The sequence below is a fragment of the Oncorhynchus masou genome, chromosome 6, assembly GCF_036934945.1.
Source record: "Oncorhynchus masou masou isolate Uvic2021 chromosome 6, UVic_Omas_1.1, whole genome shotgun sequence".
In the NCBI taxonomy this organism is placed as follows: Eukaryota; Metazoa; Chordata; class Actinopteri; order Salmoniformes; family Salmonidae; genus Oncorhynchus; species Oncorhynchus masou.
In genome coordinates, this window is record NC_088217.1 from 34,762,225 (window position 1) to 34,775,262 (window position 13,038).

The 13,038-nt window shown below is 44.7% G+C and overlaps 1 protein-coding gene across 1 annotated transcript; it reads left to right on the plus strand.

Moving 5' to 3' along the window:
• Positions 1–289: 289 nt before the first annotated feature.
• On the plus strand, positions 290–2,093 carry LOC135541094 (olfactory receptor class A-like protein 4). The gene is made up of 4 exons (XM_064967219.1): positions 290–520; positions 889–1,152; positions 1,317–1,571; positions 1,881–2,093. The coding sequence occupies exons 1-4, from the start codon at positions 290–292 to the stop codon at positions 2,091–2,093; spliced, it is 963 nt and encodes a 320-aa protein (XP_064823291.1).
• The last annotated feature ends 10,945 nt before the right edge of the window (positions 2,094–13,038 follow it).

A 13,038-nucleotide genomic window follows, 5' to 3' on the forward strand; every position in this document is an offset into this window, starting at 1 on the left:
GAAAGAGTGAGTGTTTATGAAAGTGTACCTATAATAGATGGGCAGCAATCAATATCTATTTTGCTGTGCAACCAAGAGTTGTTCATATTTGGAATAAAACATCTAGCAGTGGATTAGAGGCTGCAGACAGATACTGGAAAATAACTACTCTTAGAAGAAACTGGGAAAATAGGGCCCTGGATTAGGATCCAAAGAGACTGAAGAGTATTCTACCCAGAAATCTAACTCTAATTCAGTAGCTGAGATGGAGACCCCAATGCCGGAGTTGAGAGATGCGGAGCCAGTGGAGATGGGTCTCGGTGTCAACTGGTATCCCTTCCAGAACGCCCTCTACATAATCTTGGTCCTGCTGGGTATTGTGGGTAACGCCACGGTGGTTGGCGTAATTAGTGAGAGCGTATTCAAAGACCCCAGTGGAGGACATAACTCAGACATCATCCTGATAAACATGGCCCTCTCCAACCTGCTCCTTTCTCTGCTGAGGAACATCCTGCTTGTCATGTCTGACCTGGGGCTGGAGGTAAGGAGCTGGATGCGACTGTTACAGGGGTCGGGCACTGTGGTAGGGGGTGCCATGAAGAATGAGGGCTGTATGTGGGTGCTTGAGCCAATGGGGAGGCAAATATGAAAAGTGTGTGGTTTGGGCTCAAAGTAAAAGGGTTGTAATTTGGAATTTGAGATATTGGAGGGATTTGAGCTGGTCTTTGAGGAATGGTAGTTTAAAATGCAAGGGCTATGGAGGGTGGTATGGTCTGGAACTAGAGATATGCCATGTGAAAATAAAGCAATCTGACAATATACCATGCCATACTTACTGATAAGAGCATTGTTCAGGTCGGCACTATAGTGTACACACACATAAAACCTCACACCCAGCTCTCTCTCTAGCTGAACTCTTCCAGAGACGGGTGTCACGTCCTGATGGGGGTGTGGGTGTGGCTTCGCTCAGTCAACGTGTGGTCAACACTCTTCCTCAGTGCTTTCCACTTCCAGACACTGAGGCGCGTGGCCCCTCCCTCACGGACTGTTCACGGGCCCCGCAGGCCCCCCAAGACCCTTCTGATTAGCCTGGGCCTCATCTGGTATCTCAACCTGATCTATGCTATACCTGCACACATCTACTCTACTAAGGGGAACAAGAACAGCACAGAGGTAGGACCCTGATATAATAGAAGCACAGAGGTAGACAATAGGTGATGTGTATAATTTAAGTTGTGGGAAAAAAACTTCTCCGCCTTATCTCCGCCTTATCTTATCTCCCCTCATTTCCTCTCCTCTCTGCTGTCCTCTGTCTCCTCTTCTCTCTTCCCCTCCAGACCCTGATTTTGGTCAGCAGCACCACGCGCCCCCTGCTGGGTTGTGTGTGGAACTTCCCCTCCAGCGACAATACCCTGGCCTACACCACCACCTCCATGGTGATCCACGAGATCCTGCCTATCATCCTGATGACCATCACCAACCTGGGCTCCCTCTACACACTCTACACCCACGGCAGGACCCGCAACCCAGCACACATGACCCAGGACGCGCCCGTCATCAAGAGGATACCGGCTGAGAGACGGGCTGCCAAGGTGAGAGAGACTGGAATGATTCAGAAAGATGTCTTGTTGTGTGTGGCCTGCCGCCTGGTTATTGTGGATAGAAAGAAGTACAACATGTGATTTGGACCTGTAACATTGTTATTGTCATAAAAAATGAGGAATGTGGGAAAAAAATAGCTTTTGGATTACTAAGGTGTTAATGATCCTGGTGTGTTTTCAATAAACAGTGTTTTTATAGAGAATGCGTGTGTATCTTTTATGACCGTCGTGCTAAGAGAGGATGAAAAAAGGTAAATAGTTTCACAGTATTTTCTTTCCTTACCTTCCCTCTCTCGCCAGGTGATTCTAGCCCTCACCATCCTCTTCATTGTGTCTTGGGGAACTAGCATCATCTCTATCAACTACATAAACTACAATAAAGGATCTTCAGACAGGTTTCTCCCGATAATAGCTCGCTTTGCCAACAGCATCTTCATCGCCATTTCGCCCATCGTGCTGGCAGTGGGTCACCGGCGGCTGCGTGCTGTCGTTAAGTCTTTTCTTACTCACTGACAGGTCCCACACCCTGAATCACACTGCAACTGACATTATGGGGAAGCAAGTGGAAAAAGATTATACTTCCCTTCACATAGCCTAATAATAAAGTACACTTACATGTTTGTTGGTATTCCTCTAACCATTGGCAAAAATTATGAGGTAATCTGTGCTCTTTTAAGGTGCTTACTACTAACTGAGCAGTATATTTTCCATGTGTGGTAGGAGTCAAAATAAGAATACTGGGAGAGATGGAGGCTCGCACACTGTCAAAAACTAAACATCCAAAACCAAGGCTTGAATGGTTATTAAAACATCATGGTGCCAGTGGCGGTTCTGGAGGGGTTCCAGTGCCCCTGTGACAACAATTTTGGGCCCCCTTGTGGCCCCCCTAAATGTGGAGTATGAATAAATTTTTACATACAGTAACTCATTTTTGCTATCATTCTTTTTTTACATCCGTTATTAGACAGTGGCAACGATGATGATTATGAACATGGTCTTCTACCTGCTAATGCCTGCAATGCAGTGAAGAAAACGATGTCAACAATAACGTCTAATGTAACTTGCCACTCTAACAGTACAACTGGCCCCAGCTTGGCCCCCCCAGTTGAAATGGTCTAGAACCGCCACTGCATGGTGCCCAAAAAATCAGAGTGCAAGAAAGTGCATAAATGAAAGTGAAAACAAAACACAAACGTTTCGGCCTCAGATCATCATCAGTTTAACCATAGGCAACCATTTTGATCCTCTTAGGCAGACTGTTTTAACATGGTGCTATGAGAGTCAAACCCATTCATTTATTATTTTATGACAATTTCTAAGAATGTATTGATCACTGAGGAAGACCACTGTTTGTTTGTCAGTGAGATTACATGAACACAATTTATTTCTGGAAACCTGCTCTTTTGTGAGCGACAGAATGTTTTTGATGTATAGACTGTACGTGAAAGGGCACTCCTATCTATAGATAGTTGTTGTTACATGTTCTGTCGTGTTTGCTCTTTAAAAAACAGTCAAAATAAAGGCCTTTATTTGTACCATCTCTCAATCTCTGAGCCTCTATGCCAGAGGCTCCTCTACATGAAGCTCATTGAGAGGGAGTGAACAGTCCAACAGGATCTGTCTTTGCAGAATGTGAGAACTTATCACAATATTTCAACACTCCAGATCTTAAACATTCCATGACTTTAAATGTTCTAAGGTATTTATTTGATGGGTTATTACTTATTTATACAGGATTTGTATATATATGTGGGTATTTAAAAACAGAATGAGGGGAAGGCAAGCACTGGTTATTTAATTATTCCATACAAGTCGTACTTATTCATTCATTCAGTTACATGTTTTTTTATATTTGATTTAACTCTCTCCTCTACTTTTATTACCTCTCTCCTACTGAATAGTGAAAAACGTTTATTTTACCTTCTTTCCTAGAAGGCCAGAATCCTGGAATCGCCTCTTTACTGTTGAAGTTGAGTGGTGTTTTGCGGGTACTATTTAATGAAGCTGCCAGTTGATGACTTGTGAGGAGTCTGTTTCTCAAACTAGACACTCTAATGTACTTGTCCTCTTGCTCAGTTGTGCAATGGGGCCTCCCACTCCTCTTTCTATTCTGGTTAGAGCCAGTTTGCGCTGTTCTGTGAAGGGAGTAGTACACAGCGTTATATGAGATCTTCAGTTTCTTGGCAATTTCTCTCATAGAATAGCCTAATTTCTCAGAACAAGAATAGACTGACGAGTTTCAGAAGGAAGTTATTTGTTTCTGGCCATTTTGAGCCTCTAATCGAACCCACAAATGCTGATGCTCCATATACTCAATTAGTCTAAAGGCGGCCAGTTTTATTACTTATTTAATCAGAACAACAGTTTTCAGCTGTGCTCACATAATTGCAAAAGGGATTTCTAATGATCAATTGTCCTTTTAAAATGATAAACTTGGATTAGCTAACACAAAGTGCCATTGGAACACAGGAGTGATGGTTGCTGATAATGGGCCTCTGTACACCTATGTAGATATTCCATAAAAAATCTGCCATTTCCAGCTACAATAGTCATTTACAACATTAATAATGTCTACACTGTATTTCTGTGTAAAGGGTGCGTGTCAGTGGCAGGGAGGTCAGGCACAGGAAAACTAACTTAGTATAAACGGAGTCGTTTAATAAGTGCTCATAAAACTCCAAAAACCAAAATATTCAAAAATAATAATATAAGTGGTTACAAAACCCTGCACATAACATACAATAAAACAATCTCCGACAAGGACATGAGGGGAAACAATGGCCAACCTCTCTGGGATATGTAGCCTAGTGGTTAGAGTGTTGGACGATTAACCGCAAGGTTGTGAGTTCAAACCCCCGAGCTGACAAGGTACAAATCTGTTGTTCTGCCCCTGAACAGGCAGTTAACCCACTGTTCCCAGGCCATCATTGAAAATAAGAATGTGTTCTTAACTGACTTGCCTGGTTAAATAAAGGTAAAAAAAATAATAAAAATGTGGGAAGCTTGTGTCCCACCTTGCCAAAAGTCAGTGAAATTGCAGGGCACCAAATTCAAAACATAAATCCCATAATTAAAATTCCTCAAACATACATGTATTTTACACCATTTTAAAGATAAACTTCTTGTAAATTCAGCCACAGTGTCTGATTTCAAATAGGCTTTACGGCGAAAGCACACAAAACGATCATGTTAGGTCAGCACCGAGTCACAGAAAACCATAAAGCCATTTTCCAGCCAAGGAGAGCCCTCATAAAAGTCAGAAATAGCAATTAAATTAATCACTAACCTTTGATGATCTTCATCAGATGGCACTCACATGACTTCATGTTACACAATAAATGTGTGTTTTGTTCAATAAAGTTAATCTTTATGTCCAAAACCTCATTTGAAATTGTGTGTTATGTTCAGAAATGCATTGTCTCAAACAAACATCCGGTGAAAGTGCAGAGAGCCACATCAAATTACAGAAATACTCATAATAAAAATGGATAAAAGATACAAGTGTTATGCATGGCATTATAGATAAACTTCTCCTTAATGCAGCCGCTGTGTCAGATTTCAAAAAGACTTTACGGCAAAAGCACACCTTGCGATTATGTTTGGTCAAAGCCAAGTCACAGAAAAACACACAACCATTTTCCAAAGAAGGAGAGGTGCCACAAAAGCACCTCAATTGACGTCTCGAATCCAGTATGGAATGAACGGAGTACGCCGGGGCCCCCTCGATGTCCAGAGGGGGGCCGGAGGAACCTCTCGCACCTCAGACTCATGGATAAGGCCAGCCACCACCTGCCTGAGGAGAGACACATGGAATGAGGGGTTAATGCGGTAATCAGGGAGAAGCTGTAACCTGTAACATACCTTGTTCACTCTCCTCAGGACTTTAAATGGCCCCACAAACTGTGGACCCAGCTTCTGACAGGGCAGGTGAAGGGGTAGGTGGAGGGTCGAGAGCCAGACCCGGTCCCCCGGTGCGAACACCAGGGTCTCACTGCGGTAACGGTCTGCACCAACTTTCTGGCTCAGCACAGCCCGCTGAAGATGGACATGGGCGGCGTCCCATGTTTCCTTTGCGCGCCAGAACCAGTCATCCATCGCAGGAGCTGCGGTCTGACTCTGATGCCAAGGAGCCAGAACCGGCTGATACCCCAATACACACTGGAAGGGAGAAAGGTTAGTGGAGGAGTGGCGGATCGAGTTCTGGGCCATCTCTGCCCAGGGCACGAACGCTGCCCACTCCCCCGGCCGGTCCTGGCAATAAAACCTCAGAAACCTACCCACATCTTGGTTAACTCTCTCCACCTGCCCATTACCCTCGGGGTGAAAACCTGAGGTAAGGCTGACCGAGACCCCCAGACCTTCCATGAACGCCCTTCATACCCTCGACGTGAACTGGGGACCCTGATCAGACACTATATCCTCCGGCACCCCGTAGTGCCAGAAGACATGTCTAAATAGAGCCTCCGCGGTCTGTAGGGAGACTGGGCAAAGGGAGGAGATAACAGGATAACGACCAGGATCGTGGTGTTACCCTGTGAAGGAGGAAGATCAGTCAGGAACTCCGACAGGTGCAACCATGGCCATTGTGGAATGGGTAAGGGTTGTAACTTACCTCTGGGCAGGTGTCTAGGAGCCTTGCACTGGGCGCACACCGAGCAGGAGGTAACATAAACCCTCACGTCCTTAGCTAAAGTGGGCCACCAGTACTTCCCACTAAGACAGTGCACCGTCTGACCGATACCAGGATGACCAGAGGAGGGTGACGTATGGGCCCAATAGATTAGCCGGTCGCGGACAGCAGACGGAACGTACAGACGCCCAGCCGGACACTGAAGGGGAGCGGGCTCTGTACGCAACGCCTGCTCAATGTCTGCGTCCAGCTCCCACACTACCGGTGCCACCAGGCAAGAGGCCGGGAGTATGGGAGTGGGATCCATGGGCTGCTCCTCTGTGTCATACAGCCGGGACAATGCATCTGCCTTAATGTTCTGAGAGCCTGGTCTGTAGTAAAAGGTAAATACAAAACTGGTGAAAAACATCTCCCACCTTGCTTGGTGAGGGTTCAGTATCCTCGCCGCCCGAATGTACTCCAGATTGCGGTGGTCAGTCCAGATGAGAAAAGGGTGTTTAGCCCCCTCAAGCCAATGTCTCCAAGCATTCAAGGCCTTGACGACAGCCAACAGCTCCCGGTCCCCCACATCATAGTTTTTTCTGCCAGGCTGAGCTTCTTCGAGAAAAAGGCACAGGTGCGGAGCTTCAGTGGTGTACCCGAGCGCCGAGACCACAGCTCCTATTTGAGCCTCGGACGCGTCCACCTCCACTATGAGCGCCAAAGAGGGATCCGGATGGGCCAACACGGTAGCCGAGGTAAACAGAGCCCTCAGTTGACTAAAAGCCCTGTCCGCCTCAGCTGACCACTGCAAGCGCACCGGGCACCCCTTCAGCAGTGAGGTAATGGGAGCCGCCACCTGACCAAAACCCCGGATAAACCTCCGGTAGTAGTTGGCAAACCCTAAGAACTGCTGCACATCCTTTACCGTTGTGGGAGTCGCCCAATTACGCCCGACTGCAATGCGGTCACTCTCCATCTCCACCCCTGAAGTGAGGTTGTAATTGAGTCCCCTTCTGTTTGGAGAAGGCGAGAGCCAAATCAGCATATTCAGGGGGGATGCGCACTGTGGAGACCTGGTCTGGACTTTCCACCATTGTAGCACCAATGGAAAGCCCTAAACACCTATCTGAGCACTCTCGCGACCACCTTGTGAGAGCCCTCTGTGGCCAATAAACAGTGGGGTTATGACAAACTAGCCAGGGTAGGCCCAGCACCACGGGAAACACAGGAGAGTCAATGAAGAAGAGACTAATTCTCTCCGTATGACCCCCCTGCGTCCCCATGCCCAAAGGCGCAGTGGCCTCCCTAATCAATCCTGACCCTAATGGTCGACTATCTAAGGCATGAACGGGGAAGGGCACATCCACGGGAACGATGGGGATCCCTAAACTATAGGCTAAAGCTCTATCAATAAAACGCCTGAATCGACAAGCGCCTTATGCTGGGAATGGGAGGAAAACTCAGGGAATGTGACAGATACAAACATATGAACAACAGAAGAATCTGGGTGAGAGTGGTGCCGGCTCACCTGGGGTGACGCCAGAGCGCCCTGCCTGCTGCCTCGCATCCCAGAAGAACCAACCCGGCACAGACTGGCAGTGTGACCTCTGCGGCCACAGATGGTACACGAGCGTGAACCCCCTCCAGTCTCCCTGCTCACCGCCCCTCCCAGCTCCATGGGTATCGGAGAGGGAGTGTGGGAAGATGGAACCACCAGACCCTGATCTGAAAGTCCGCGAGTAGCCAGCAGGTTGTCCAGCCGGATGGACAGGTCCACCAGCTGGTCAAACGTGAAGGTGGTGTCTCTGCAGGCCAGCTCCCGACGTACGTCCTCGCGCAGACTGCAGCGGTAATGGTCAATCAGGGCCCTGTTGTTGCATCCCGCACCAGCAGCCAGAGTCCTAAACACCAGGGCGAAATCCTGGGCGCTCCTCATCTCCTGCCTCAGATGATAGAGGCGCTCACCCGCTGCTCTACCCTAGGGCGGGTGGTCAAAACCTGCCCGGAAATGGCGGGTGAACTCCTCTAACTGGTCCAACGCCGCATCTCCCTCTCTCCACACGGCGTTGGCCCACTCCAGGGCTCTCCTGGTGATGCACGAGATGAGGGCGGACACCCTTTCACGGTCCGATGGAGCCAGGTGGGCGGTGGCCATATAGAGATTTAACTGCAACAAGAACCTCTGGCAGTTCGCAGCCTTCCCGTCATACTCCTGGGGCAAGTCGAGACAGATCCCACTGGGTTCAGGCAGGAAAGGGGCGCTCAGCGGAGACCCCGGTTGTGCTGGTGGAGGCGCTGGAAGAACTCCCTGTCTCTCCCAGCAGTCCATTGTCTGGACAACGCGATCCATGGCGTCGCCAAAATGGTAGAGCATAACTGCATGCTCCTGGACGCGCTCCTCCACCTCAATGGCCGTGGTACCCTCTCCTGCTGACTCCATAGTTATGGTCGGAGATTCTGTAAAGGGTGCGTGTCGGTGGCAGGGAAGTCAGGCGCAGGAAAACGAACTTGGTATAAATGGAATCGTTTAATAAGTGCTCACAAAACTCCAAAAACCAAAATATACAAACAAATAATGTAAGTGGGTACAAAACCTGTCGTACACCGACACATGACTTGCACATAACATACAATAAAACAATCTCCGACGAAGACATGAGGGGAAACAGAGGGTTAAATACAGAACATGTAATTGGTGGGATTGGAACCAGGTTTGAAGGAAGACAAGACAAAACCAATGGAAAATAAAAAATGGATCAGTGATGGCTAGAAGGTCGGTGACGTCGACCGCCGAACATCACCTGAACAAGGAGCGAGAATTCCAAGAACTGACAGTTTACACACCTGGGTTTTAGCGAGTGGAAAAGTGGGGACAAATTGGAGGTTTACTTAGTAGCAATGCAAATATCATGGTACAGCTATATAGACACTTAATCATCATGTTAATTTTTAATGATACATTTACAAACATATATTATGACAAATAGAATTGAAACTTGTGTCTCTCATTATGGTAATTGGTGAAATAAGTATAGCCAGTTATAATTGTAACGGCTTAGCAGAAAATAAGAATAGACAATCAGTATTTACCTGGCTAAAAAAAGAAGGACTATAATATCTGTCTTGCTACCATTGAAAGGAAAATACCTGTCTATTTGTGTAAAAATCACCCTGATTAACTCTTTAGTCATATCACAGTTTACCTATTTGCTTATGGTTTTGCCAACACCTAGTGATCTGCTTTTAATTTATATGAACAAAAAATATTCAATTTGATTTGGAATGGCAAGCCAGACAAAAATTAAAAGGGCCTATTTATATAATGAATATGAATTCGGAGGGCAGAAATTATTAAATATTAAAGCATTAGACGTCTCACTAAAGGCATCAGTCACAGAAAAGTTATACTTAATTCCGAAATAGTTCTCTAGTAAGTAAGTAAGAATTTCCTTTTCCCCTTTATTCAGATTACAACTGCTCACTTTCCGTTATTTAAATACGAAATCATCTCCAAAAATATATTATCTTTTTAAACAAGCCTTAGATAGTTGTTTGCAATTTCAGATTAATCCACCTGAAAAAAACTGAACAAATAATACAACAAATATTGTGGTTAAACTAAAAAATATTAATTAATTTTTAAAAAAACATATTCCATAGTAAAAAAAAGGTTTAATCTTTGTAAATGATATCATAAATAGGACTGGTGGAGTTCTTAGACATGCAGCTAACACAGACAAATGGAAAAGTCTGCTCTACCTAAAATGACAACCAACTAATTGCAGCATTACTACAAAAATGGAAGAGGCAAGTGGAAGGGGGAAAAAGTAAGGAACTTGTCTGTCAGCCCTGCATTAAAGACCAGAAATGGTTAAAGAAACTGTGATAAATAAAAATATATACCAGTTTCATTTAAGGACCAAAAAATTGACAGCTGAGCCATATAAATTGCAAATTAGTTGGGAAGAGATTTTCGATTATAAGGTTCTGTATTTATTTTCTTAGTCAGCCTTGTGTTCTGTTTCGTTGTGTTCTTGAACATAGCCCTGTTTCTTTGTGTTCTTGAACGCAGCCCTGTCTTTCATTTTTGTTCATTGATTTCACCTGTGTTGGTTACTCACCTGGTCTCATCTGCTCCTTATTTATTTCAGTTAATTCTGTTTGTGCCTTTGTGAGGTATTGTTCATTTTTGATTCTACTAAGCCGTTTTCTAGCTTGTTTGTAAGACCCAGTTATAGCCTTCAGTCTTAGTTTTGATTCACCTGCCTGTTTGCCTACCTGTGTATGACCATTGCCTGCCTGTGACCACGATTCCTGCCTTCTGTGAAGGCAAAATAAACACCTGCCGTGCTCTGTGTGTGAATCTACACCTTTTTCTCCATGAGTATACATTACATCGATGTACCGATTCCATGGCACATGGTTCATGAATAGACATGCAAAACGACACCTAATTCCAAACTTCAAATTTTTTCAATTTAAATTATTATACAAAATTATTGCAACCAATAGAATATTATATATACAGTGCCTTGCAAAAATATTCATCCCCTTGGCGTTTTGTTACATTACAACCTGTAATTTAAATTTATTTTTATTTGGATTTCATGTAATGGACATACACAAAATAGTCCAAATTGGTGAAGTGAAATGAAAAAAAGAACTTGTTTAAAATTACAAATTAAAAAATAAAAACAGAAAAGTGGTGCTTGTATATGCACAGTGGCTTGCAAAAGTATTCACCCCCCTTGGCATGTTTCCTATTTTGTTGCATTACAACATGTAATTTAAATGGATTTTTATTTGGATTTCATGTAACAAACATACATAAAATAGACCAAATTGGTGAAGTGAAATGAAAAAAATAACTTGTTTAATATCATTCAAAAAAATTGAAACAGAAGTGGTGCATGCATATGGAAGTGGTGCATGCATATGAAAGTGGTGCATGCATATGGAAGTGGTGCATGCATATGGAAGTGGTGCATGCATATGGAAGTGGTGCATGCATACAGTAGGGCAAAAAAGTATTTAGTCTGCCACCAATTGTGCAAGTTCTCCCACTTAAAGATGAGTGAGGCCTGTAATTTCCATCATAGGTACACTTCAACTATGACAGACAAAATGAGGGGGAAAAAAATCCAGAAAATCACATTGTAGGATTTTTTATGAATTTATTTGCAAATTATGGTGGAAAATAAGTATTTGGTCACCTACAAATAAGCAAGATTTCTGGCTCTCACAGACCTGTTTCTTCTTTAAGAGGCTCCTCTGTCCTCCACTCGTTACCTGTATTATTGGCACCTGTTTGAACTTGTTATCAGTATAAAAGACACCTGTCCACAACCTCAAACAGTCACACTCCAAACTCCACTATGGCCAAGACCAAAGAGCTGTCAAAGGACACCAGAAACAAAATTGTAGACCTGCACCAGGCTGGGAAGACTGAATCTGCAATAGGTAAGCAGCTTGGTTTGAAGAAATCAACAGTGGGAGCAATTATTAGGAAATGGAAGACATACAAGACCACTGATAATCTCCCTCGATCTGGGGCTCCAAGCAAGATCTCACCCCGTGGGGTCAAAATGATCACAAGAACGGTGAGCAAAAATCCCAGAACCACACAGGGAGACCTAGTGAATGACCTGCAGAGAGCTGGGACCAAAGTAACAAAGCCTACCATCAGTAACACACTACGCCGCCAGGGACTCAAATCCTGCAGTGCCAGACGTGTCCCCCTGCTTAAGCCAGTACATGTCCAGGCCCGTCTGAAGTTTGCTGGAGAGCATTTGGATGATCCAAAAAAAGATTGTCAGATGAAACCAAAATATAACTTTTTGGTAAAAACTCAACTCGTCGTGTTTGGAGGACAAAGAATGCTGAGTTGCATCCAAAGAACACCATACCTACTGTGAAGCATGGGGGTGGAAACATCATGCTTTGGGGCTGTTTTTCTGCAAAGGGTCCAGCACGACTGATCCGTGTAATGGAAAGAATGAATGGGGCCATGTACCTGATTCCCTGAAGCAGCAAGTTCTCCATGGCCTTCATGATACAGTGGGTCATCAAGGGCACACTCGAACACTATCTCTTGCAAGACAATGATTATTTTGGACTGTGATGGAGCGTGACATTGAGAATCATGTGAAGAACTGCCATCGACACATTGTTGGAAAGACTCCGGAGCCCCATGCTCGAGCTCCACTTGAAAACCTTTGCACCTCAGAAGCAATGGAACTGGTTTGTATAAACTTTTGGACTGCAGAACAGAATGACAACAAGTCCATAGATGTTATAGATGTAACTGACCACTTCACAAAAATCGCCCATTCATTCCCATGCAAGAACCAGTCTGCAAAGCAATTAGCTCGTCGCCTGTGGAATGACTTCTTCTGCATATATAGATTTCCCAGGTGTATTCACTCTGACCAGGGAGACCATTTAGAAAGCAGCCTGATAAAAGAAGTGTTGGAGTTAGCTGGTGTGGAGTAATCACACACTACTCCCTACCATAATTTCCTTTGGGGCAGCAGGGTAGCCTAGTGGTTAGAGCGTTGAGCTAGTAACTGAAAGGTTGCAAGTTCGTATCCCCGAGCTGACAAGGTACAAATCTGTCCTTGAACAAGGGCCGGCATTGAAAATACAAATTTGTTCTTAACTGACTTACCTAGTTAAATAAAGGTAAACTAATAATAAATCCTATGGGTAATGCGATTACAGAACACTTCAATAGAACCCTTGGTGGTATGATCAGAGCTCTGCCTCCAAAGTCCAAAGCCATGTGGCTCCAAATGCTTCAAACTGGCTTCGCACCATTTCTCTCATGTTTGGGAGGATCTCATGACT